At 39.5% G+C, this 26,905-nt stretch overlaps 1 protein-coding gene across 1 annotated transcript; it reads right to left on the reverse strand.

Moving 5' to 3' along the window:
- Positions 1 to 277: 277 nt before the first annotated feature.
- On the reverse strand, positions 278 to 21,849 carry C2H9orf153 (chromosome 2 C9orf153 homolog). Its single transcript, XM_076841557.1, has 4 exons — positions 21,802 to 21,849; positions 17,616 to 17,753; positions 4,514 to 5,000; positions 278 to 495 (listed from the first exon to the last, which is right to left on the reverse strand). Exons 1-4 carry the CDS (start codon positions 21,847 to 21,849, stop codon positions 278 to 280), a joined length of 891 nt encoding a protein of 296 aa, XP_076697672.1.
- Positions 21,850 to 26,905: the final 5,056 nt, after the last annotated feature.

A 26,905-nucleotide genomic window follows, 5' to 3' on the forward strand; every position in this document is an offset into this window, starting at 1 on the left:
GGGATTTAACCTATAATGAGCTTATTCTTGCTTGCCTGGGTGTTCTTCATATGCATCCTTTTCAAAAATATATGATCAACACTTTCCTTGCAATTCTAAACCATTAGGACAGGTCTTATAATAGCAGATCAACTTGGATCTTATACTCTATGTTAATGTTTTAATTTGGGGCTTTGCGTGAATACTATGTAGACGCAGTTCAAATATTGTATTGGGTGCTTTCTCTGTGCTTCAATGCTCCCAAAAGAAAACTCCATATCCAAGATATTTTAATAAACTATATGTTCCAGTTAAGAAAACTGGTCTGAGGATAAATGACGAAAGACTTACGAACTAGCGGAGGGGAAATAAAACCAGGCATATTCTGGCTCTCTACAAATCTCTTCTCAGTGTTGTATTTTATGTCCACGAATGAAACTGGAGTAGTGCACTTCCATTTTGCAAGCCCCTTAACATATTTCCATTCCAGATCCCTTAGATCCATGAATTGTTTTTCTGAAAAGAATCATATTTTGAAAGGATCACATGGTGTTGTTATTCAACCTTCAGTCACTAAGATGCTTCATGGATAGAATAAATTGTTTCAGAAAATTGAATCTCCTTTTCCTTTTTGGCAGAAAGCTGCTTCTGAAGCTTTATAAACTGAGGGGAACCTCTGGTGTTCATTTCACCCAAAACCTTCCCCTAAGTAGGAAACTGGGTGAGTCTGGCTGATCGGGCTCAAGTGGATCCTTGAGCCACAGCAGATCAAAGATTGTCTGCTTTGGTGTTTGGATAGCAGCATAAATGGCAAATGGACAGACTTGCATGGCACTGAGAACAACAGAAAGGAGAAAAGAATCCTAATCAGTGGTTGGAACAAGGAGGAAGACTGATCAGCATCATTTCTTTTAAGATGATACTCTAAGCCCTAAATATAAAAGGGCAGTGGCTTGCTATACTCTTTCAGGAACTACCTGCTTGGAATGTCATTAGTACTTGCAATCTTTTCAAGGAGCTGATGATCATGGAAAACCAAGCCAAGATGTATTGCATGTCCTCTATCCAGCAACCACTGCCCATTTCCTGACCTCCAATTCCTGTCAGGACTGAATATGTTGTAAAGTTTAAAAAAAAAAAAAAACATCAAAAAAGGTCAAGACTGAAAGCAAGGGCTTGAGTGTAACTGGCCAAAGAGCTAAGGAGAGAAGTATAATTATCAGGAGATGATGAGTACAGTGGACAAGCTGGAAGGCTGGCCTCCTTTTTGTGGGTAACTTCATCATCATCCCCATGTGGTGACATTTGAGCAAATCACCTATGGCCCAAGGGTCAAGTCCACTCTGCTCCTGTCCCAATCAGTCCTGCATCCCCGTACTGGGAAGGACCTGGGTTTCCTGTGCCCATCTGATAGGAAATCTTTGTGTATGTTCCATACATGTAGAAGACAGATGCCAGAACTGTTCCTTATTCCCCAAGGGAACAGACACACTGGAGCTGCCACATTGTCAACTGTCAGTCCCTAGGGGCCAAATCACCAAATTCCAGGGAGTTGACAAGATCATCACAGACCTGGTATGGCAAGAATAGGAGAAGGTAGAAAAGGACAGGAAGGGATATTTAGCAAAAGACAGACCTAGAGATGATGATTTGTATTAGTAAAGAGCTTTATATCATGATCTTGTTAGATACCATAGGTTGTCTTCCTCCAAACCCAAACAACCCTCTTCTGCTTCCTTCTGCTATAAAAAGGGAAGCAAAGGGTTCTGTCATTAACCTTGCTTAGCAAAAGGCCTCTGAAGAGGGATGTCCTAGGAAAACTTTGCTTTCATATGAAAAGAAAATATGGACTTGGGATTGTAACTCAGTGGTAGAGTGTGTGCTTTGCATGCATGAGGTCTTGGGTTCAATGCCCACCACCACCACAGACAGACAGACAGACACACACACACACAAACACACAGACAAATTTGGCCCTTTGTTCTAGTTCACCTCTTCCTGTCTGGATTGTGGTAGCATCTGATGATAAAGGAGATGTTTTTTTGGACATAAAGATAGAACATACAAAACAATGGCAGAGCCTGGATCCAAGGTGATACCTAAAAGCATGGCTGTAGCTCTTGTTTATCTGTCTCAGACATTTAATTATGTAAGAAAAGTATCCCTTATCTGGTTTCTGTGTTATTTTTGGCCAAACACATTCCTAACTTACACAGTTCTATAGGACTTAGCCTGAGCAAGAGGAGCTCCCATAATAGGAGAAGGGAAAACTGGCAATACCCACTCCCTTTTGCTCCACCAATGCTTGGTACTAGTAGGACTACATGTCATGTAGTATTATCTGGCATATCAGGATCCATGAAATTCTTCTATACTGAGTAAGAATGAAGGTGAATTGCTGCAGTACCAATTAATCCTAAGGAATTATTGGAGATCCCTCATAGAGATGCCTACCTAGTTTTATGCATATTCCTTGGACAGGACAAGTTCCAGAGATTTACCTCCAGGATCTCAAGAAAAAAGGTCTTTTTTTTTTTTTTTTTTTTTGGTAGGGGGTGCGGGGTGGGGGGTGGGTTTGGTTATTGGAGGTTGAACTCAGTGGCAGCCGACCACTGAGCCACATCCCCAGCCCTATTTTGAATTTTAGAGACAGGGTCTCATTGAGTTGCTTAGCACCTTGCTTTTGCTGAGGCTGACTTTGAACTTGCCATCCTCCTGCCCCAGCCTCTCGAGCTGCTGGGTTACAGGTGTGTGCCACAGCACCTGACAAGAAATAAGGTCTTTGAAACAGAGGACAGACTCTGGGAGGCCACAGTAGAGACCCATGGAATTTAGGTGAACAGCAGGCAGGGCATTCTTTAGGAAGATAGGATAACTCTATCCACTGTGGGTGACAAAGTCAGAAAAATTCAAAACCCTATTAAACATTCAGAGCCCTACTACAGTAGACTTTTGGCCAGTTCTTACTGACTCACAATACTTTCCATATTTTTTCTTTCTGGCTTCAGACCTGTGTGCTTTTGTGGATGACCTAAGCCATCACTACAATTTCCTAGGCTCTAGTTTGAATTTGTCAGAGAAATTCAGGCTCTGCCTTAGGCTCTGTCAAGATGACATAGGGAGTTAAACAAACTAAGCATATGAGGTCCAGTTCCTTGGACCTCATACGCTTAGTCAATCTACTATACTAAATGTGCTCCTTTTGTTTTTATTATAACAGTGGTTGTGTCAAAATATTTGCTGTGCAAATTGTCTTTATCTTGAACCTATTTATCTTACCAAGAACCTACTTTGGAGGGACTCAAATATTTATTTAATTTATTTTAATAGCTGTATAGAATGATAAAATATTACATCATGCTTTTTTTTCCCTCCTGGAACTGGGGATGGAACACAGGCTGTGTGCATGCTAGGTTAGTGCTTTGCCACAGAGCTACATCACCAGCCCCACTCCTGTGAATAACATAAGGAAAATGGAGACCTGAAATATGGCACTCCTTCCTCATTAAAATCTAACATCCTATGTTTTATGTATTTTTAATGTACTCTGTGTTGTCTTTGACCTTTTATGGGCATCTCTCTACTAAAGAATCAGAAATGAAGGTTTCATTCTGTTGTTTGTGGCCTCTGTTGAAAGTCCTGACAGAGATATTACAATAATGAAAGGTTAAAGATTTTGTCGTAAAACAAAAAAAATCTTGGGGCTGGGGCTGTGGCTGTGGCTCTGTGGTAGAGCACTTGCCTGGCATGTGGGAAGCACTGAGTTTGATTCTCAGGACCATATGAAAATGATAAGTAAATAAAATTAAGGTATTTATAAAAAATCCCTAAATGGTACCAAAGCCAAGATACTTGAAAAAGATAATACTCTACTACTAATTTCATGTAATAAGAAATAAGTAGTTATGGGTATTGTAATATTTACACCTGACTAATTAACTGACTCATTTTTTAAAAATATTTTTTAGTTGTCAATGGATTTTTTTTCCACTTTATTTATTTATTTGTATGTGATGCTGAGAATCAAACCCAGGGCCTCACACATGCCAGGCAAGTGCTCCACCACTGAGCCACTACTCCAGCCCTTAACTGACTCATTTTGTAAAGGAAAATTTAAGTGGCCTGTCTAAATAATACCCTCTTATGAATGAATCTGGAAGTTGACCCTGGAATTTTTTCTTTTTTTTGGGGGGGGGAGATATTGGGAGTTGAATCCTAGGTGCTTTACTACTGAATTATACCCCTGGCCATTTTTATTTTATTTATTTATTTATTTATGAGACAGGGTCTCTCTAAGTTGCTGAGGCTGTCGTCAAACTTGTAGTCCTCCAGTCTAAGCCCCCTGAGTCACTGGAATAATAGGAGTATGCCACAATGCCAGCTGACCCTGGAATTTTTAATTCTCTGTTTTGCATTTCATTGCCATTCTAGGCAACAAAAGATATATCTATGAACATAGAACATCCATGTTTTATGGGTCAATATTTGACTATTTCTATTTTTTCCCCCATGTGGCTTCATCTGTTTGGATTACCTGGGTTTGCTGAAACGTATCTGGGAACTTTGTCTTCATAGATCATCTTCTCTTGGATGGAATCAGGAAAGCCTAATATTTTGATGCTCTGAATCTTCTTAATAATGGTAGACTTCGGGAAAGTGCTGGAATGATCATCCATAATGTTATAAGGAAATGTATGTATGGGAGGAGGGATCCCAATCTGAGCCAGTCTTTTTTGGGACTTGGAGAGTGGTGGTTTTGGAGGGAGTGGGTCCATTAGTAAGCTGCGGTGGAGAAGCTCAACCATGGATTCTTTCTTTTCATCCTCTTTTTTACCCACTGTATACATGAAAATAGACTGGGGGTCTTCTTTCACACCAGTTTTGCTGATGAATGACCTTTCATTCAGGTTTTTACTAAATATTTTCTGTGCTTCCTTAGGTGAAATGCCATGAGTTTTTAGGAGAATTGAATTCTTTCTGTTCTTCCTAAAATTCTCAACTGATGCATATAATTCAGGCAGCTGTGGAGTAAACAAAAAAAAAAAAAAGGAGTGTAAAGGGAGTCATAGGATAGATGAAAATGTAATGAAGTGACAGACCCAAGTCCTAGAATAAAGAGGATAACAAATAACCATAACAATAGAAGTATTTATCTTTGGAAGATATCTTTGCTTAAATTAAATCCAGGTGGCAATGTGGAATAGAGAGCAGAAGCTTGAATCTCAGATTCATTCCCACAAAAATGTATTATTTAGACACATCACTTAAACGGAATTGTGAAATAAGATAGCTAGATTTGGGTTTGAATGTATTCGGGATCTTTCCCAATCCAAAATTCTATTGAGGGAACATGAGAGATAGTTGAGGGTGGCTGTGGCTTTTGCTGGTTTTGAATAATGGTGTATTTCTTTTAAGGAAGAAAAGGAGCCTGATCATCTAGATATTAAAGCTTCACCCTGGTGTCCAAGGGGCTCAGAAATACATGCAAAGGAAGCTGTAATTGCTGTAAGTCACAGGAATATTTTACCAAACCAATGGTTACATTAGTGAGAGTAATTGTTAGCCAACAAAACGAAACAAAACAAAACAATGATTCTTCAGAGTATCCTTTCCCATATTCAATCCTTCCTGGTGGCCATGTTCTCTGAGCTGCTCTCCTCAACCATGCTCTTCTACTGTGCTGTTCTGCCTTACCTTGGGCCCAGAACTATGGAGTCAGCCACCTATGGACTGAGACTTCTGAAAATAAAAGCCCAAATAAACTTTTCCTCCTCTGTGTTGTTATTATCAGGACTTTTGGTTACATTAACAAAAAGCTGACTAAAACACAAGTTGGTTTGGAGAAATGGGGTTATTCCTGTGACTAACCTGCCCATAGGGTTCAAAAGCCTTTGGAATTCATTTAAAAGACGGGGAGGAATTTTCAAAAGTTCAGAGAGGCAAGTTGGAAAAGCTTTAGATTGTTATAAGCAGAGCTTATGGGTGATTCTGGTGAGAGTTCAAAAGACCAGAATGTCAATAAAACTGGGGACAGTAAAGACAGGGATCATGAGGTTTTAGAGGAAATGGAGAACTAATTGATCTGGCAAAGGAAATTTCAAGGCAGCCCAGCATTTAGATGGTGGCATGGATATTGCTGGTAGCTTTTAGCTATGTTTACTGGGATAATCACCATCAGAAAGCAGAACAGAAACATTTGAAAAACTTGAAGTTTGGCTAGAAAATTTAGAGTAAAACTGGGGCTAAAGAAGATGTGGTTGTTAAAGAAATTACAGCAACTAAAGAAAGGCTAAATAATTTACCAAGAGATACTAGGAAACATGGCTTGAAGGCAGCTCAGGAATTGATAAGACCTTAGCCATCTCAGGCTCAAGGACATAAAAGTAAAACTTTCTTTGAGAAGAAACCAGTGGAGAACTCTGCTTGCACAGGGAGGCCTAGGAAGTTGTTCCACCATGTTCAGCTACACAGGTACTCAGAGGCTGGTGCAGCATGGTCCCAGGAGACTTGGCTATTGCATGAGATGGAGGCAGACTTTGGCTTCAACCACGTGGTGCTAGTTCTGCAGGAATGCTGAAATTAGGGAATGATAGAGGCTTCCAATGAGATTTCATAGGAAGATCTGGAAGGTCAGGCAAAGTGTAGATTGAGTCCCTGTGGGCTGCCCTGCAATGGTGATATCATCAAGATGTAAGAAGAGAGTGGGGCTGGAGCTCAGTGGTAGAGCACTTGCCTAGCATGTGTGAGGCACTAGGTTTGATCTTCAGCCCCACATAAAATAAATAAATAAGATAAAAGTATTGTGTCCATCTACAACTAAAATAAATAAATAAATAAAATAAACGATGTGAGAAGAAAGTTGAAACTTCAGTGGAGAACTGTGGCATTAAGAGATACCAGTACCATGGGACGTCTGCCTAGAAAAGCTACAGTAATTGAGCAGAGACCAGCCAAGGAAGAGCCCATTTGCTTGCAAATAAACCATTGGGGCAGGGCTACAAAAGCCCTTTGGAGAGAACACCACATTACCATGTACCCCAGGTGTTGGATGTGGAGCTAAAGGACTTGTTTGCCCAGTGAGATTTTAGTCTACTTTTGTCCCATCCTTTCCTTGGATACCCCTATTTCTCCATTTTGGGAAAGGAGAAAACATCTGAGAGTTTGCCTTGAGTCTCAGAGACCTTGAGGCAGTTCTGAAACTTTTAAGACTATGGCGACTCTTGGAAATGGACTAAATGTATTTTGCATTATGACATGGGCATGAGCTTTGGAGGCTAGGGATGGAATATAGTTCGATGTGAAATGTCCCCCAAAAGCTCCTGTGTGAGACAATATTAGAGGTGAAATGATTAGATTATGAGAATTATTACCCAATTGGTGGATTAATCCAATGATAGGGATTAATTGGGTGGTAACTGTAGGCAGGTGGGGAGTGGTTGGAGGAGGTAGGTCCCGGGGGGCTTGTCTTTGAAGTTTATATTTTGTCCCTGATGAAGGGAGCTCTTTCTGTTTTCTGGTGGCCATATTCTGAGTTGCTTTTTTTTTGAACCATACCCTCTGCCATGATATTCTTCCTCACTTTGGGTCCAGACTTAGAGTTGGTTGCCTATGAATTGAGACCTCTGAAAATGTGGGCAAAAATAAACTTTTTCTCCTATAAAAGGAAAGGAAGAAATGAAGGAAGCAAAGAAGGAAGGGAATTGTATTTTCTCAACTGTTCTCTCAATTATTCTATCATTCAGAGGAAGTTTTTTGGGTCATTTAATTAGAAGGTCAAAGAAGCCATAGACTCATGTTAGAGCCAAAATTTGGGTCTAATTGCAGAGTTTCCTTTTAATCACAGTCAGATCTATTGCCAAGAACAATAAATAGAACATTAACTAAAGTTACCAAATGGCTCATTAAAACTAATTAACATCATTAGGAAAACAATTTGACATCTAGGCTCACCTGTTCTTGGAAGAGCTATGTTTTGCTGGGACAAAAAAAAAAAAAAAAAAAGTTAAGTCACTGAAATAAAATGTTGGTGTTCCTTATGGCTCCCAGGTATGTTACTGAATAGTCAATAATCTAGATTTTATAATGCTTAAATCTCATTTCCTGTGTACAATATCATAGGATTTTAAATACATACCGAACATCTCTGAAATGATGGTGTCCTATCAACTTTAGCTGAATTGTTGTCTCTCGGGAGGGACATTGTGCTGGAATTTTAATCCCTAACTCCTAAAAAGCAAAAGTCAAAGATAAAAAATCAGATTAAGTACAAAAGAAAATTCGGGTACAGTGGCACTCCCCTGCAATCCTGGTGGCTCAGGAGGCTGAAACAGGAGGATCTAAATTTGAGGCCAGCCTCAGCAGCTACTTTGTGAAACACTCAACAACTTAGCAAGACCCTGTCTCAAAAGAGAATATAAAAAGGGCTAGGGATGCAGCGCAGTAGTAGAGTGCCCCTGGGTTCAATCCTCAGTACCTTAAATAAACAACAAACAAAAATAAATAAATAAACAAACAAACAAACAAAAAGAGAGGGGCAATGCTTTAAAGAAAAATCTTCTGAACTTTGTGAGTGGGACACTTTTAAAAGCATTTCAGTTTTTTTGTGTGTGTGTGTGGTACTGAGGATTGAACCTTGGGTGTTCTACAACTGAACTATATCCATAGCCCATTTTAATTTTTATTTATTTTGAGACAGGGTCTCACTAAGTTGCTGAGGCTGGCCTTGAATTTTCAATCCTCCTACCTCAGACTCCTGTATTGCTGAGGATTTCAGGCATGTGCTACCATGCCTGACAAATTCTTAAATAACATATATTTTTCAGTTTAGTTCAAAGAATGCTGTATGGACTTTTGTTTGTTTGTTTTGTTTGGTCTTATGTAATTTGATCAACTTTTTTGTTCTTCTAAATAAAAAATCACCTACCTTCGTACCCAGGAAAAAGTGTTTTTCATTCAGGAGAGAAAAGTTAATGATGAATAACAATTACAAGAACAAGGAACATTCTGAAATAATTTGCTTTGTGCCAGATATGAAGCAGTTTGTAGATGGCATTTTATTTAATATCTTTGTGAAGAATTTAAAATGACCAAAGAATCTCTACTTACTTGTCTCGTTAATAAAATGGCAGTTAAATCCAATACCATATTTGATTCTGGCTTTATGCTTGGCTTTGACCAATAGCAAGTGGTCCTGCCTGAGTGACACTGTGTGAGTGCCGGAGTTCAGTCTTAAGCTGTCAGCTTCACTTCACATTCATGGAAACCTGGGCTGCCATGTAAAGTGGTCTGGCTGCCTTTCTGGGGACACCAGACGAAGCCAACAGCCAGCACCCACCACTAGACTTGTAACGAAGCCATCTTGCTTCATCCAGCCCCCGAGGAGACTCCAGATGACTGCCGCTTCATGCACAATCCTGATCCTGAATGGAAAGAGCCACCACCCAGAAGAGCTGGCCAACTCTAAAATTATGAAATGAGTTATTGTTGTTGCAAACCACTAGGTTTGGGGTGCATTGTTATACAGAAATAAATACAGATAACCTCTACAATAGTTCACATCCTTAGTTTAATTTATTCCAGCAAACACTCTGTTGGCAGGTAAGGAAATATATGAAGGGAGAACATTCCTGGGTGGCTCTGCATCCTGACTGGTAGCTCTGGGCACTGGGATGGGTGTCCGAGAGGACCCAAAACATTCATTTGTTGATTGAGATGAAGCAAAAACAATTACATTCTTCCCCTTCTTCCTTTTCCCTCCCAAGCAAAGTTTAAAAAAAAAAACAAAACTATATCTATCTATCTATTATCTTCTATCTACCTATTATCTATCTATCATCTCTACAGCTAACCTACCAACCACCATAGCTTAGCCACACAATACACTATGGAGTGTCAGTTGCTTCCTCTTGTGATTGTGTGGCTGACTAGGATCGGTGGCTTGCTGCCATCTAGGCTAGAAAATGATCAATATTCTAAACTTGAAGTTCGGTTTCTACTTAACATGTACTGCTTTGCACCACTGTAAAGTTGAAAACCTGTAAGTTGAACTGTCGTAATTTGGGGACCATATATCCATTTATATTTCCAAATAGATTATTGTTACTACTGAGACCTCTATATTAATATATGACTCCCCCCGCCAAAAAAAGACAGTGCAACGTGCACACCTCTTTTCTTACTTTCAGACAGTGGCTTCACAGACCTGTCAATTAAAGTAAAACTTTCCTTATATGGTTTCTGCAAAGGAAAATATTTTCTTTAAAATTTCATCTAAAACCTCTGAGTATGTTTTGAGTTATCCAGTATCGTCATCTTTCAGTAGTGTTGTCTACCATGGAAGGCTCCTTTCTCCCATTGCCAAGAAGTGATCAATTGTCTCCCTTCTACTCCCCTCAGAACAGGGCAAGTTTAACCTCCTAACACACACACACACACACACACACACACACACACACACACACGCTACTTTAAACTGTGACACCTCAGGTAAATGATTCCCAACTCTGATGGCCAATCTGCAGCTCTGTGTAAATGAATTCAGATCAATATCTGAGAAACGTACGTGCATTTCATTACAGTGGGACTGAGGGCAGGACTGGAGCACAAGGAAGCTTAGATTCTTGCTGATCTTTGTTGCTGAACTACAATGGCGTACATGCTCTTCTCCCTGAAGAAACAGGATTCTGAACGCAGAAACTGGTCATTAGCCAGTGTTTTTATACACTTTAATTTTAGCTGTATAACATACTTTCAACTTCAGGTCCTTTGCTTTAGCCAAATCCGTGCTAAATCTTGTTTAATACGTAATCCAAACTCTTCTGGTGAGTGAATCTGGACTCATGAAAGTCATGACAGTCAACAGGCAGCTTGGGTCCACACAACTTGAGTGGAGCTCTTTGGGGGGTTCTTCAGCACTTCTGTCCATTATTTATTATTCCCAGAAATTCCCGCCGTTCAATTCTAATTGTAATGAGAAGAGCAAGGGTATGTCATAACTCCCTGGGATGGTATCCCCTGGTTCCTACCCAACTTTTCACCTTCACTCCTGTCTAGAAGGAAGAGTTCTCTCTGCTCATCTAATATTAATTTCTCTCTTTCTTGTCCAGGGAGGCATGTTTTATTCTTCTTGTAACCTTGTGGTATATTTCCCCTCAATTTTCTTTCATCCCCTTCCAACAACTCTTTGTTTTCTTTCTTCTTGGTTATCTATAACTCTTTTATCTTCTATTTCACTTTCTCCAATGTAATGTATCCTTTCCTTCTTTACAAATATGTAATATTTCTTCCACTTGGAGGAAAAATACAACTCCTTTTGACTCTGTTTCTACCACTAACTTTAGCCCTTTATGTCTTCTTTAACTCTATACTTACTGTTTTTATATTCTCATGATTAATCTTTAGCATAATGACATTTAACTTCCATGATGAACTAAAATTGAATTCTTGAAGGGAATAGTGGGGAGGGACTAGGAATTTAACCCAGGTGCAGTTTACCACTGCGCTACATCCCCAATCTTTTCCCTATTTTATTGTTTAAATTTTAAAGAGAGGGCCTCTACTAAAAGTTGCTGAGGCTGGTCTTGACTTGAGATCCCTCCTGCCTCAGCCTCCCCAGTCATTGGGATTATAGGTGTGTACCACCATGCCCAGCTCAACTATCAATTTGAAAGTAGTTTTTACTATCCTTATTTTTCTCCATCTCAACTATTAACTACCCCCTCATTTTGAAACTAATTTTTAAAAGAATAAATTCCCTGATATTTCTAAATGCTTTGCAATGGTCTTTTCATTTTGTACAATGAAATGTTTACTTTTTATTCTTAATTAATCTAACAGATAACAGCTTGTTTGATCTTGCAATGATCTTAATAATGCATCTAATTGTCTTCAGTTTTGGACTATTGCAGTGATCTCTTCCCAGTTACATTGTCTGGTGTTATTCTTCTTGTTGTCTGTTCCAAAACACCTTTTTATCCATTGACTAATTAGCCCATTCTTCACACTTGGCCACTTATTACTTTTAGGACAAGATATAAAATTTTTAACTAGACTTATAAAGGCCATTCAACAATCTGCTTCTAACACTTTTCCATCATTTAAGAATCACATTTCAAGTAGGGGCCCAGTGGTGTGTGCCTGTCATTCCAGCTACTTGGGAAGCTGAAGCAGGAGGACACAGTGAGCCCAAGAGTTTGAAGCTTGCTGGACGACATAGTGAGACCATTAAAAAAAAAAAAAAAAAAAAAAAAAGGCCAGAAAAAACAAAACAACAATGGCAGACAATAAAACCACCAAACAACAACACATACAAAACTTTAAAAATATGACAGTTTAAGAAATCATATTTCACTGCTACCACAGTACCATAAATATAATTTCCAATTGTATCAGCTAGGTCACAATCCTCTGTGTTTCAGTAAAATTCTTGCTTTGATCCCTCAACCATAATGTCCTTTTCATGCCAATCTAAAACACAATAGAAATGAAGATCAAATTGAAAGAAGCACAATCTTGAATATATTTGTTTCATATAAAAGCAAAATATTATCCACAGGAAGTAGAAATTTGAAAAAGTTAAAAATGATTCAAAGAGACTCCAGTAATGAGAACTGATTCTCTTACAAGGATGCCAATCAATTCACTGGGGGAAAGTAGTGTTTTCAATAAATGGTGCTGGAACAATTGATATTTACATGAAGAAGAATAAATTTGGACCCTTAACCAATCTTTATGCAAAAATTAATTTAAAATGGACTATAGACCTAAACATAGTAGGGAAAACTATAGAATACATAGAATAAAACATGGAAGTAAATTAAGTAAGCAATGGTTTCTTGAATATAGCACCAAATCACAAGCAAAAGAAGGAAAAAAGTAAATGACTACATTAAAATAAAAATTTCTGTGCTTTTAGTGAAAGAAAGAAAATATTTGCAAATCATACTTCCATCAGGTACTTATATCCCAGAGTTCCTAAAGAACACTTACAAATCAACAACAACAACAACAACAACAACAAAAAAAAAAAAACAATTAAAATATGGGCAAATGGGGAATTCGGTTTGGTTTTCAGTGTGGCACATAAGAAGCGTTGAAGTCATCACTCTATCCTAACAACAAGTAAAAAGCCAATTAGACTGAAAACAACTCTCTTTGGATCTGACAGAGAAGTGAGGTCACACGGCTGCATCTAAAGTTCAAAAGACAGGTAGGTAAATAGAATCAAAACGTATCAAAGCAGGAACCTCCCCAAGAACCGGGCAAGAAGCCTCCACAGGAACCAGTACCGCAATCATGTTTAGCTTTTAGTAAAAAATATTACAAGGCACGTGAAGAGGCAAAAAGTCAGTTTGAAGAGACAGAGCAAACACCGTAACCAGATGCTGATAAATACAAAAAGTGAAAAATAAACCACAAAAAAACCAAAAGTTGTACATAGTTATATTCAAATTGCTGAAAAGCAAAGATAAAGAAAAAATCTTGAAAGATACCAGACACCTTTATCTATAAGGACAAAAGATGAAAATGATGCCTGATTTCTCCTTATGAACCATTTCAAGAAGAAAGAGAGACATATTTAGTCTTGGGTAAAAACATACAGCAACTGAAAATTTTCTGTCTCATGAAATTATCCTTCAAAAGTAAAGAATAAAGATATTCTCTAACATTGACGTAATTTTTTCTTATTATATTTATTTATTTATCTTTGAAGTATTAGGGATTGAAGCCAGGGGTGATCTACTATTGAACTACATCTGCAGCCCTTTTTTTTTTTTTTTTTGAGATAGAATCTCACTAAGTTGCCCAAGCTGAACTCAAACTTGCTGTCCTACCTCAGCTTGCTGAATCACTGGGATTATAGACGGGTACCACTGTGGCCCCATTAATGAAATTTGTTGCCGGTAGAACTGCCTTGCTAAAGAAGCTGGGGCTGCACCTCAGTGACAGGGTGTTCACCTAGCATGCTTGAGGCCTTGAGTTCAATCCAAAGAAAACGTTAAAGAAATTCTTCAGAGTGAGAAAGAAAATTATGTGTCAGAAACTCAGAGTTACATAAAGAAAGGTAGAATATTAAAGAAAAAATAGATGCAAAGTAAAATAAAATGTTTACTTCTTATTCTTAATTAATCTAACAGATAACAGCTTGTTTGATATTAATAATAGCAAAATGTGTTCAATGATTATAGCTTATGTGTAAGTGAAATCAATGACAATGACACAGGAATGAGAGGGAGGAATTAGTAATATTTTGTTGTCATAGGGTCTTTTACCACCAGTGAAGCAGTACAGTATTATTTGAAAGTGGACTTGGATTTGTGTGTGTGTGTGTGTGTGTGTGTGTGTGTGTGTGTGTGTGTATATACTGTGTATTGAACCGAAGGGAACTCTACCACTGAGCTACATTCACTTTTTTTTAAATTTTGAGAGAGGGTTTCACTAAATTCTTGAGGCTGGCCTTGAACTTGCAATCCTCCTGCCTCAGCCTCTGGAGTTGCTAGAATTAAAGGTGAGTGCCACCATACCCAGCTGACTTGGATTATGACTTTGTAAATGTGTATTACAAACTTTAGGGCAATTGCTAAAAATAGTAAGATAAGTATTATTGATATCTTAAGAAAGGATAAAAATGGAATAAAAATCGTTCCACAAAAGACAGAAGATGTGAAAGATAAAAATAGGAACAAAGAACAAGAGCAACAAATAGAAAACTGCAAAAAATGGTAGATCTTAATTCAACTACATCAATAATTACTTTTACTGTCTAAAGTTAACTAAATACAGAAATTTCAGGATGATTCATAAAAGAAGACTCAATAATTCAGTGTCTACAAAAAACAGTCTTTAAATATAAAGACATTTAGATCAAGAATAAAGGGGTAGAGAAAGATGTACCATGCTAACTCTAATCAAAAGAAAGGAGGAGAAGTATATTAATTTCATACATGGCAGACTTCAGAGCAAGGAAAGTTGTTAACAGGGTTTAAGAGAGGGTTTACATAACAATAAAGGGGACAGTTCTCCAAGAAGACAAAACAATCCTTAACATGTTTTTGCCTCACAAAGAATCAAAATATATGAGGCAAAAACCTCATAGAACACCTCATGGAGAAAGAGATAACTCCACTACTATAGTAGGATACTTTAACATTCCTTTATCAAAAATGTACAGATACATTGCTCTATAGTATAGTTTGAGGTCTGGTGTAGTGATGCCACCTGTTTCCCTCTTCCTGCTAAGGATTGCTTTAGCTATTCTGGGTCTCTTATTTTTTACAGATGAATTTTATGACTGCTTTTTCTATTTCTAAGAGGAATGCCATTGGGATTTTGATCAGAATTGCATTAAATCTGTATAGTGCTTTTGGAAGTCTGGTCATTTTGATAATATTAATTCTGCCTATCCAAGAGCAAGGTAGATCTTTCCATTTTCTAAGGTCTTCTTTGATTTATTTCTTTAGGGCTCTGTAGTTTTCATTGTATAGGTCTTTCACCTTTTGCTAAGTTGATTCCCAAGTATTTTTTTTGAGGTTATTGTAAATAGGGTAGTTTTTCTCATTTCCATCTCAGAGGATTTGTCTCTGATATACAGAAATGATTTCATAACCTGATACTTTGATGAATTTGTTTACCTTAAACTATACTACAGAGCAATAGTAACAAAAACAGCATGGTATTGGCACCAAAACAGACTGGTAGACAAATGGTACAGAATAAAGGACACAGAGACTAACCCACAAAATTACAATTATCTTATATTAGACAAAAACATGCATTGGAGAAAAGATAGCCTCTTCAACAAATGGTGCTGGGAAAACTGGAAATCCATATGCAATAAAATGAAATTAAACCTCTATCTCTCACCATGCACAAAATTCAACTCAAAATGGATCAAGGACTTAGGAATTAGACCAGAGACTCTGCGTCTAATAGAAAAAAAAGTAGGCCCTAATCTTCATCATGTGGGATTAGGCCCCAATTTCCTTAATAAGACTCCTATAGGGCAAGAATTAAAACCAAGAATCAATAAATGGGATGGACTCAAACTAAAAAGTTTCTTCTGAGCAAAAGAAATAATCTGTGAGGGAATAGAGAGCCTACATCTTGGGAGCAAATTTTTACCCCTCACACATCAGATAGAGCAGTAACCTCTAGAGTATATAAAGAACTCAAAAAGCTAAACACCAAAAACCAAATAACCCAATCAATAAATGGGCCAAGGACATGAACAGACACTTTTCAGAAGAGGATATTCAATCAATCAACAAATATATGAAAAACATGTTCATCGTCTCTAGCAATTAAAGAAATGAAAATCAAAACTACTCTAAGATATCATCTCACACCAGTCAGAATGGCAGCTATTATGAAGACAAACAACAATAAGTGTTGGCGAGGATGTGGGGAAAAAGGTACACTCATACACTGCTGGTGGGACTGCAAATTGGTGCAGCCAATATGGAGAGCAATATGGAGATTCCTTGGAAATCTGGGAATGGAACCACCATTTAACCCAGCTATTCCACTCCTCAGTTTATACCCAAAGGACTTAAAACCAGCATACTACAGGGACAGAGCCACAACAATGTTTGTAGCAGCACAATTCACAATAGCTAAACTGTGGAGCCAACCTAGATGCCCTTCAGTGGGTGAATGGATTAAAAAAAATGTGGCATATATACACAATGGATAATTTTACTCAGCATTAAAAGAGAATAAAATCATAGCATTTGCAGGTAAATGGATGGCGTTGGAGAAGATAATGCTAAGTGAAGTTAGCTAATCCCCCAAAATCAAATGCCAAATGTTTTCTTTGATATAAGGAGGCTGACTCAGTGGTGTAGGGTAAAGGTGCTTCTTGCAGCAAATAAGGTGCAGGTCCCAAAAGGGCCTGACTGCATAGACTGTTGGTCAAATCAAAAGCAAACTATTGGTGCTTTCCTGAGGCTGAAGGGGGCAATGGGGAGGGAATGAAAATAACTTTCTAATGAGGGTGACGGGAAAGTTCTAAAATTAGATTGTGATGTTGCTTGAACAACTTGTAAAATTAGCAAAAATCACTGAATTTTATATATATATATATATATATATATATATATATATATATATATATATATTTTTTTTTTTTTTTTTTTTTTTGGTGCAATTTAACTTTTCTTTTCTTGAGGTGCTGGGGGATCAAACCCAGGGATCATGGATGTTAGACAAGGGTTTTTCACTGAGCTACATCCCCAGTCCAGTGTAATTTAGTTTTTCTTTTTGCCCTTTTTCCTCTCCTCTGCTATATTTTATTAGTTACTTTATCAGGTAACCCATAGAATTAGGCTCATTTTTCCCTGTGTTTATATAGTCACATGCTGGCATATAAACACACATACATAGTAATTGTTTACAGAACTAGAATCCCGTTACACTCAATTTCCACATCTTGCTTTTCTCACCAATGATTGCTCATGGAAAGTCCGCCCACTCACCTAACTCACCTCTGGTCATCATGAGTACTGTCTTACATTTTTTTCTACAAGAACATGTTATGATTCCTGCTTTAACTCTCTCATGTAGCTGTCCCCAGGCCTTCCTACCTAGGGACAGGAAAGACATGCCACAAGACTGCTGAGACTCCTTGTTCCACATTCTACCTGGAGCTGGCCTGCTTGAGGGGCATCTCCTTTTTCAGCTGGAGGATTCCGACCTATTTCAGGGTGGCAGAAATGGCTTTGCTTGTGGGAAGGAGGTGAGGAGCAAATGAGGTGCCCATGACGACAGCAGCCATACTGCTGTGGGGACAGAGGCAGAGGGAACATAATTCCAAGGGGCCAGGATCCCGCATTCCCTGGGCATCTTACTTATGAGGACCTTGTTTTAAAATATGGTGTATAATAGCTGGGTGTGGTGGCACTCACCTGTAACCCCAGCAACTCTGAGGCAGGAGGATCCCTAGTTCAAGGCAAGTCTAGGCAACTTAGCAAGATTCTGTCCAAACATGTAAAATAGAAGGCAGGAGTTGGGAATGTAAGTCAGAGGTAGAGTACCCCTGGGTTCAGCCCCCAGTATATCAATCAATCAATCAATCAATCATTTTAAAATATTGTGTGTTAATAGAAAATTGAAATTCAGTAAGGCCAACAGACCAAGAAATGATTGCTATTGAAAATAGAGTGGAGGGCTGGGGATGTGGTTCAAGCTGTAGCGCACTCGCCTGGCATGCGTGCGGCCCGGGTTCGATCTTTAGCACCACACCACATACAAACAAAGATGTTGTGTCCGCCGAGAACTAAAAAATCAAATATTAAAATTCTCTCTCAAAAAAAAAAAAAAAAAAAGAAAGAAAAGAAAGTGGAAAGGGGTAATATGACATGCTGTGTGTGTGGTTGGAGGTACCAGGGGAAGCACAGGTGTTGATCCAAGGACAGGGTAGGAGTGGGGAAAATGCAGGGAAGAGCTGTTAGTATGGCTTCCATGGGAAAGAACAAGGCAGGCAGGGTAAGGTTTAGGATCAACTAGTCTTAATAAATACAGCAAGCCCTGGAGTACAGAGGCTGTTACAGGTTTGTGGTAACTGATCCTGCAGTGATTACAGAAAGTAAATAGGGGCTCAGAGTGTAAAACTTCAATACAGGAGGTGGTTGGGAGCATAGGCTCTGGTTGGTTTGCATTTGTAAGGCACACAATCCCAAGGAATTATTTAGTGCCTGAAAGAACAATTCATCCAGGGTCAGGAAGGCCCCAGCCATCAAAGCACCGGAAGGAACAACACAAGACAGGGCTAATACAGGGCGGCTCTGTGGTCTTTTGTCCTACATAGCCTCAGTACGCAGCTCTCTTTTTGTGGAGATATGATTTGTTTTGTTACTCAGTATGAAATAAGAAAAAACAAGTTACACCTCTTAACTTCATTGTAAGGATTGATTGTTGTTGTTATTGTTGGGTGTGCGGGAGACTCCCCCTTCTTGGAGAACATCATGGAATCCCTTACTCCTCTCCCTCCTCTCCAAAGGGCACCAAGCCAAGAGTGCCAAATTCAAAGGTTTCCTCGACCAATCCCCATAGGACACAGTGTCCACTCGCTGTTCAATCAACACCCACCATGTCCCCTACCGAAACCCTTCTTAAACCAAAGCTTGTAAGCACACGCTCTCTTCTCTCTCTGTTCTTTGCCCTCTTCCTTTCTTTCTCTCCTCTCTCTACCCTTTCTGCCCTTTTACCTCTCTGCTCTCTACCTCTCCTTCAGGCAGCCCCCCCACCAATAAAATCTCTTGGTTGAATCTCCGTTTTGGGTGAGTCACTCGCCTTTCTATCATCATCATCATCTCCCTCAGTAGTTGGGGGTAGGAGACCAATCTTGCCTGTGACTGGTCTGACTCCCCTGCTGAGCGGTGTGGCGCCCTGCAGCAGTCACCATCACGCTGCTAGACAGCCCCATCTTCTGGGGTTCCAGCAACTGTGTCTTCCTGTAGGGGCGTGTCTCTCCACATCCCCAGGGATCCAATCACCTCACCTGTCCTTGTAACCCTGCCCCCCTTGACCCCCATTGGACCGGGATTTCCCAAGAATTTAGAGTCTCCTAATAAAAGTCCACTCCAACGCGTGCTCGCGCTCTCTCACCAGCCTATTCCCCGGTTGGAGAGCTTGAGGGCAGAGGAGCCGTCCTGGAGCTTAGTTTAAAGATAAACTGTGTGTCTGTGTTTTATTTCTAACACCTTGAGAATTTCCCCTGAGTGTCCAAACAGTTAGTTGCCTGTGCTGGACACGGATGATAGTTGGGGAAAAAAGTTTCCTCAGAAAATAAGTTTTTGTCTGAGTAGGCATTTGAATACTTGTCATCCCTAATACCTATTTCATCAACCCTCCTAAGATGTACTTTTCCATCTCTGCCCTCTAAAAGCTTATACATTACAAAAAATATTATAAAGCAAATCTTATATAATGGCCATTTTAAGGTATGACCTTGACAGTATTACTTGATTTCAACCACACCATGAATCCCTTCTTTTTTGTCCAGGGATCCAGACTCTACAGTTTTACCACCAGGTGGCGCTCACCAGAAGTTTGCCTCAGCTACTTCCTACTTTTTCTTTAACTCCTGCCCTTTCCTTCTTCTCCCCTCTCCTTCCTTTCTTCCCCACTTGAATTTTTGTCTGTATTTTAAATGGAGGACATAATTAATTCAGCAAATATGTAATGTTTATAATGTTTCAGGTGCAGAACTTAGCCTTAAGATTTCTAAAACTTCTACAAATATTTATTGAATACCTGTTGTGAATCAGGTACTGTTAGTTCCTTGGGATACACTAAGAAGCAGAATGCAGATTTCTGTTTATGTGGCAGTTTACATGGTAGAAAGCAGGGAGGCATATTTGGAAAAAGCTACCATAATAAACGAATTAATCAGTTTGGAAGTCATAAGTGCTAAGGATATACAACTAGATTAGAGTCAAGGGGTTGGTGTGCTGTGGGGGAGGGTGCCGTTTAATCAGGGTGGTGGAGGTCCACCTCATTGGGAAGATTACGGGTTGACTGAAGCCTATAGGAGGTGAGAGTGAGCCTAGAGGAAGGAGCTGGGTAGAGGAAACAGCCAGGGCAAAGGCCAAGTGCTTGTGGGGCTGGAGGAAGAGCAGGTTGCAGGAGAGACAGGGCAGGGGGAAAAGAGGTGGGAGGGCCCCGTCTTCTTAGGGCCCTGCAGGCAGGCCTGGGACTCTGGTTGTTCTCAGAGGGAACAGAAGGTAGTGCAGCAGATCCTGACATCCATTCCTGAGGGAGTGCTCCGGCTGCCTTGTGGAGAAACTTACTGATAAAATAGTATTCATTAATTGAATATATTAATGTCATATTAATGTCATTGTGCAGTATGAGTCCATATATATATATAATAAAGCCATGTATGTACTGTATGTATATAAGAGAGATAATATATTTATCGAGTGAATATATATGCCTAATTGTCAATTCACAGGAAGACATCTGGAAGGACACTTACCAAATTTCAGTAGAAGAGAGTGAGGGTTAAGGAATGAAAGGAGAGATCAACTTTGTTAAAAACTCAAACAGCTTGGTGTTACCTGTAATCCCCAGAAACTCAGAAGCAGGAGGATTGCAACTTCAAGGCCAACCTCAGCAACTAAGCAAGGCTCTGTCTCAAAATAAAAATAAGAAAGGCTAGGCGTGTAGCTCAGTGGTAAAGCACTCCTGGGATCCCCAATACCAAAACAAAACAACTCTCAAACTTGGGTTGTTGGAGCCTAGTCACCCCATGCTTTCCTTCTACATCCATCTCTTCCTCTGGCTGTTCCTCTGTGTCCCTGATAATACAGTATGGTTTAGAATCAATGGGCAAGAGAAATCATTTTCCCCTTTCAGGGGTGGCTTGCTATTCCATTTCAAAAGCACAGACTGTTGTGTGAGGGACTCACAAATCAAAGGCAAAATTACAGTGAAAAACAAGAGAATGAAGTCCACAGAACTGAGAGTGGTTGGGGTTGGGGGCGGTGCTCATCATGGGACAAACCACCCGGGGGATTCTAAGATCTGGCTTGTTAGCCTGTTGGTAAGTACATGCTGTTGTTGTTTTAAATTCTTTAAATCATACACATACATTTTATACCCTGTTTTCATACTTAAGAGTATAAGATATTGACTGGAAAGTGGTATTAAAGTTTTCTGTGGTTGTTTTTTTTTTTTTTTTTTTTTTTTTGGTTACTGGGTATTGAATCCAGGGCTTCACACATGCTAGGCAAGAACTCTACCCCTGAGCCACATCCCCAGTCCCTTTTATTTATTTATTTATTTTACTTGGAGACAGTTTCTCACTAAGATGCAGAGACTGACCTTGAACTTGTAATCTTCCTGGCTCAGCCTGCCAAATAGCAGAGGCATCATTGCACCTGGCCAAAGCATTAAATTTTTTTTTTTTTAAAAGAGAGAGTGAGAGAGGGAGAGAGAGAGAGAATTTTAATATTTATTTTTTAGTTATCGGCGGACACAACATCTTTGTTTGTATGTGGTGCTGAGGATCAAACCCGGGCTGCACGCATGCCAGGTGAGCGCGCTACCACTTGAGCCACATCCCCAACCCCAGCATTAAAATTTTTAGAATGATTCCCTGGCTGGAACAAAGCTCCCAGTAGACAGTGACCAATTTGGGGATCGCAGGATTCTGCTTATGTTCAGCTTTCCTGCAAGTTCACAAGGGTGTCTTCGGGGAAAGAGAGTTTGTCATAGCTATAGCATCTGGAAGGACTTTAGGATGGGCCAGAGATAATAATCCAGCAAAAATATGGTCAGGACATGGTGTGTGTGTGTGTGTATATATATATATATATATATATATATATATATATATATATATATATATATATATATTGTTTTATGTAGTTATATCTACAGATTTTTTCAATCTTGTATGTCCTAATTGATATTCTTCACGATTCTTGAGTCATGGTCACCATGTATATTCATAGGTTATTCTGATGTGTAGGATATACATTACTGTTTCCGTCATTATTTTAGGCTTCGATGAATACTATTGAGCCACTGATCTCTTTTTAAAAAGAAACTTGAGTTTAATATAACTCAATAGTAGTGATAAAAGACTGACAATTCAATAAACATAAACAAGCAAATGGTGTGAAAAATACATTAGCCAGGATGAACTGTATTCTGTCAACTGAATGTTATTTAAGACAATCTGATTAATTCAGTCTTTGAGGAAATGCTCAACATTTAAATGTGCAAGAGCTATTAAGAAGAAAATAGAAATTCTGTGAAATAGTTACAATCTTGCATTTTCAGTTGATGAAGTGTAGAGAATCAGATGTGACTGTGTTACTATTATTGTCCTTGATGGAGTCTGCCTGCGAACGGGATATTCTGTCAAGGTATAGATAGGTAACAGCGGTCGTGCTTGAAAACGAGGTGTCTGCTGTCCTTGGGAGGACTTGCCTGCAAACGGGATGTTCTGCCAAGTGGGCTAGAAGGGCGCTGAGAAAAATTTTATTATCTGTTCTTAACAAGAGCAGAGCTCAGCAGGCTCCAGGCTGAGAGTAGATTAGCCATGAGAAGCGGGTCACTTCTGATTAGAAAGTAAAACTTCTGTATGCTATGTTTAATTAGCTGAAAGACCTGATTTACTGCTGTTGGAAGGCTGCCTTCTTTGTTCACAATACTATAAAAAGATTGCTTGTATACAATAAAGCACTTTTTTTCCCTACTGCTGCTTTGCTTGCTCTGCTTCTTCTTTCTTTCTCATGCTGACCTGCGAGTGAATTACTGCAACAATGAAGTATGGCTTCATCATATTTCATTGCTTTTTCCTCTGAAATCCCCAACATACTGTGGCCTAATGGAGAGATGGCTGGATTCCATGCTTTGGGATGCTGGTGTAAGTGAGAAGGCCCTTAGAGAGGAGGTGAGCCAATAGGGACCTGAGGGTTTCCATAGGGACCAGCAGACCCTTTTTTACTTCTCCCTCTTGGCCTAATCAGTTGGAGACAGGATCAACCATAACAAGTTAACAACTGTCCCATTTTTATTATTTTTTAATTTTTATTTTTTGTGTGTGTGTGGTACTAGAGATTGAACCCAGGAGTGCTCTACAGCTGAGCTACATTCCCAGTCATTCATTTTATTGTTTTAAATTTTGAGACCAGGTCTTGCTAAGTTGTCCAGGCTGACCTTGAACTTGTGATCCTACTGCCTCAGTTTCTAGAGTAGCTGAGATTATGGTCCACCTTGTCTGACTATCCTGTCTTTAGATCCTCTTTGCTATCCCTCCTCATTAGCCTTAATTAGCGCTTGCCTGGTCTTTCCAGAATGCCTAACAGGCTTTTCTGGCTGATTTCCCTGGATTACTTGGCCTCGAGTCTGTCTTCCCATGGATCCCCTCGTCTTGCCCAGTAACTGGCCCTCAGTAATTACAGCTGGTCCTCGACTTTTGCTGGTTCCATTTGGGATTCTTTGACTCTATTACAGTAGGAAGTGACACACATTCAGTAGAAACCATACTTTAGATTTTGAATCAGGACCTGAAAATATGCGGTTTGATCTGTCATGATACTGGGCAGCAAACCACAGAGCCCAGTCAGCCACTGCCCTATCACTAGGGCAAACAGCTGACAGGCACTCTACAGCATGCTGTTGCTAAGCTGCAGTGGTTAATAGATCAGCTGTAGTCAATGCATTGTTGACATAGCATATTTTCGATTTATGGGTTTATCAGGATGTAATCCCAGCACAAGATGAGAAGCATTTGTATAGGCCTTCTGCTTGGGCTGTGAGAAGGTGAACTGAATACAAATCGATTGATTCTGGAATACAATTTGCTACTATTGATTATAACACAATCAGAATTGGAAACATGGAACTATTGAATTTGGCCCCTCAGCCAGGGGAAGAGTCTGGCACTGGCCAAGAGCAGATTGGTGGAGGGGTTTTACTGGCCTACACAATGTACTGGGGAGGTGACAGTTGGTCACCTGGCCTTGGGAACTGCACTAGGAAGCTGCTCATGCACTCTACTGGTGCTGAGGGGGTGGGGATAAGTCATCCATTCTGATGAGATGTTAGATTATAACGGCCTCTGATTTGGGGCTTTATAGTGGTACACATTAAAAATGACATATATTGAACATTTTACAGGAAAAAGGAACTTGGAGGTAGAATATGAAATTTTCAACTGCCCCCTCAGAAATAACTGCTTTTAAAATGCAGTATTCAGGGCTGGAGGCATAGCTTGGTGATAGAACATCTGCCTAGCATGCACAAGTTCCTGAATTTGATCCCCAATATCACCGTTAATTAATTGATTAATGCAACATTCAAAAGCCTGAGTTTTCTTGGCTAGAATAAGCAACTATTCTACCCACTATTATATTGCTAGTGAAAGATTTATTTTAAAAATAATAAACAGACATTATTTTTAGAGCACTTCTAGTTTTACAGAAAAATTGGTCAGAAATTACAGTATTTCCCACAGGCCCCTCCTCTCATCATTCATGCAGTTTCCCCTATTATATAATTTCTGCACTGATACAGTACATTTGTTATAATTGATGAGTCAATACTGAAAAATGATTAAACTAAAGTCAGTAGTTTACACTTGGGCTCACTCTTCTTTTCCTTTTTCTTCTATTTTTTAAAAATATTTTTTTAGTTGTTGATGGACTTTATTTTTACTTCTTTGTATTTGGTGCTGAGAATCAAACCTAGTGCCTCATACATGCTAGGCAAGTATGCTACTCTTCTTTTTCTTAATGGTTAAAAAAAACCCCAAAAACCAAAACACAAACAAAACCCACCCAGTATGTTTAGAATTAGCTGAATAGACTGTTTAGATGAGTCCATATCCAAAGGATGTTAATCAGGGGCCAGCTGAATTTATGCTTCTCCTTTCCATCAGGCCTGATCAAGTGTTGACTTTGGATACACCAATATCACAGAGCTGCTTCACAAGCCTGTGTGAGCTGGTGCTTTTGGCCTTGACCTCCACAATGAGCTTCTATTTTCTTCATCATGGACTCGGTGGTCAGGGGAACTTGATGATGGTGTAGTGGTCAAGCTTGTTTTTCCTAGGGGTTTCTTCGGAGGGTACCTGGGCTGTGTCCTAGGTCACAGAAGTTGCATGATGCCAGATCTTCTTTTTATGACCGTGGACACCTTTCAGCGTTGCCTTCTTGACCTTAAAAGCCTTTGCTTTGGCTTCAACTTTGGGATGGGCAGGAGTCTCCATCTTTGCCTTTAGCACCATCTGGGTATGTATCACAAACTATTAGAGAATAGTTCTAGTGCCTGGAAAATCCCATGTTCTAATTTTTTTTTTTTCAGTGCTAGGGATTGAACCTAGGCTCTTACACATGCTAGACAAATGCTCTACCAATAAGTTACATCCCCAGCCCTTTTCAATTTTATTTTGAGACAGCATCTTACTAAGTTACCCAGATTGGCCTTTAACTTGTAATTTAACTCAGCCTCCTGAATAACTAGAATTACAAGTGTGTGCTAATGGGCATGGCTTGGTTCTAACTTTTTACTTCCTATAAGCCACTTTGGGTTATCTGTCCTACAAAAGAATGCTAATCAAGATTCGCTCTTGCTCAAAACCATGAGTAACCTTCCTGGCCCACAAAATAAAATCTCATCTGCTTCCAGAACAGGGCTCTTCCTACTCCCAGACCACTTTACCTGTGTCCACCCCTATTTTCCTTTCAGATGGCTCTGCCCAATAGTGGTACTTTCTGTCATCCCCATTTCCCCTCAGTCTCCTACTTCTGTGCCTGTTTGTGCTGTACTTCCCGCACCAAGGCCCTCTGTGTCATCTCATGGCTGCAGCCCACTTACCAAAGCATAGCTCCAGAACTGTTCCTAAAACCTTCTCTGTTCCCTCACGGCAGTCATCTCCCTGCTCTCTAAACATTTTGAACTCTTCACAGAGTCTCTGTGTTCCTCAGTAGCATTTATTTTCCATCTTGCTCAGTCGAATGTGCCTTATTTTCCCCAGATGATGTAATGGAACACTGTAAAATGTGGATGATAAGTGAGGAGTAAATGAGCTAACTCACGAAAAGTGTTTACAAGACTTCCTGACCCCTAGAAGTTGTCTCATAAATGTTATCAGTTTAATTAGCACCTGCTATGGTTTGTGCCCTCTGAAACTCATGCTGAAATTTGATTGCCCTTATAGCATTGCTGGGAAGTAGGGCCTTTAAGAGATTGTTAAGAGGGATTAATGCCTTTCCTGCAATAGTGGGCTAGAAATGAGAGCGGGTTGTTATAGAGCAAGCCCCACTTCTCTTGCTCTCTCTTCTGCATGCCCTTCTGCTTTCTCATCATGTTATGAGAGACCCTCAGATGTGGCTGCTTGATCTTGAATTTCTTGACCCTCAGAAGTGAGAGCCAAATAAGCTGGTTTTCTTTATAAAGTACATAGCCTCAGGTA

Source organism: Callospermophilus lateralis, chromosome 2 (assembly GCF_048772815.1).
Source record: "Callospermophilus lateralis isolate mCalLat2 chromosome 2, mCalLat2.hap1, whole genome shotgun sequence".
Taxonomy (NCBI): Eukaryota; Metazoa; Chordata; class Mammalia; order Rodentia; family Sciuridae; genus Callospermophilus; species Callospermophilus lateralis.

Coding starts and splice junctions, on each gene's coding strand:
- C2H9orf153 (XM_076841557.1), bottom strand. CDS start 21,849: ATGCCTCTGCTATTTGGCAGGCTGAGCCAGGAAGATTACAAGTTCAAG. Junction 17,754..21,801: donor AGGAAGATTACAAGTTCAAG/GTCAGTCTCTGC, acceptor CTGTCCCCACAG/CAGTATGGCTGCTGTCGTCA. Junction 5,001..17,615: donor CTCAAGCAGGCCAGCTCCAG/GTAGAATGTGGA, acceptor TTTACTCCACAG/CTGCCTGAATTATATGCATC.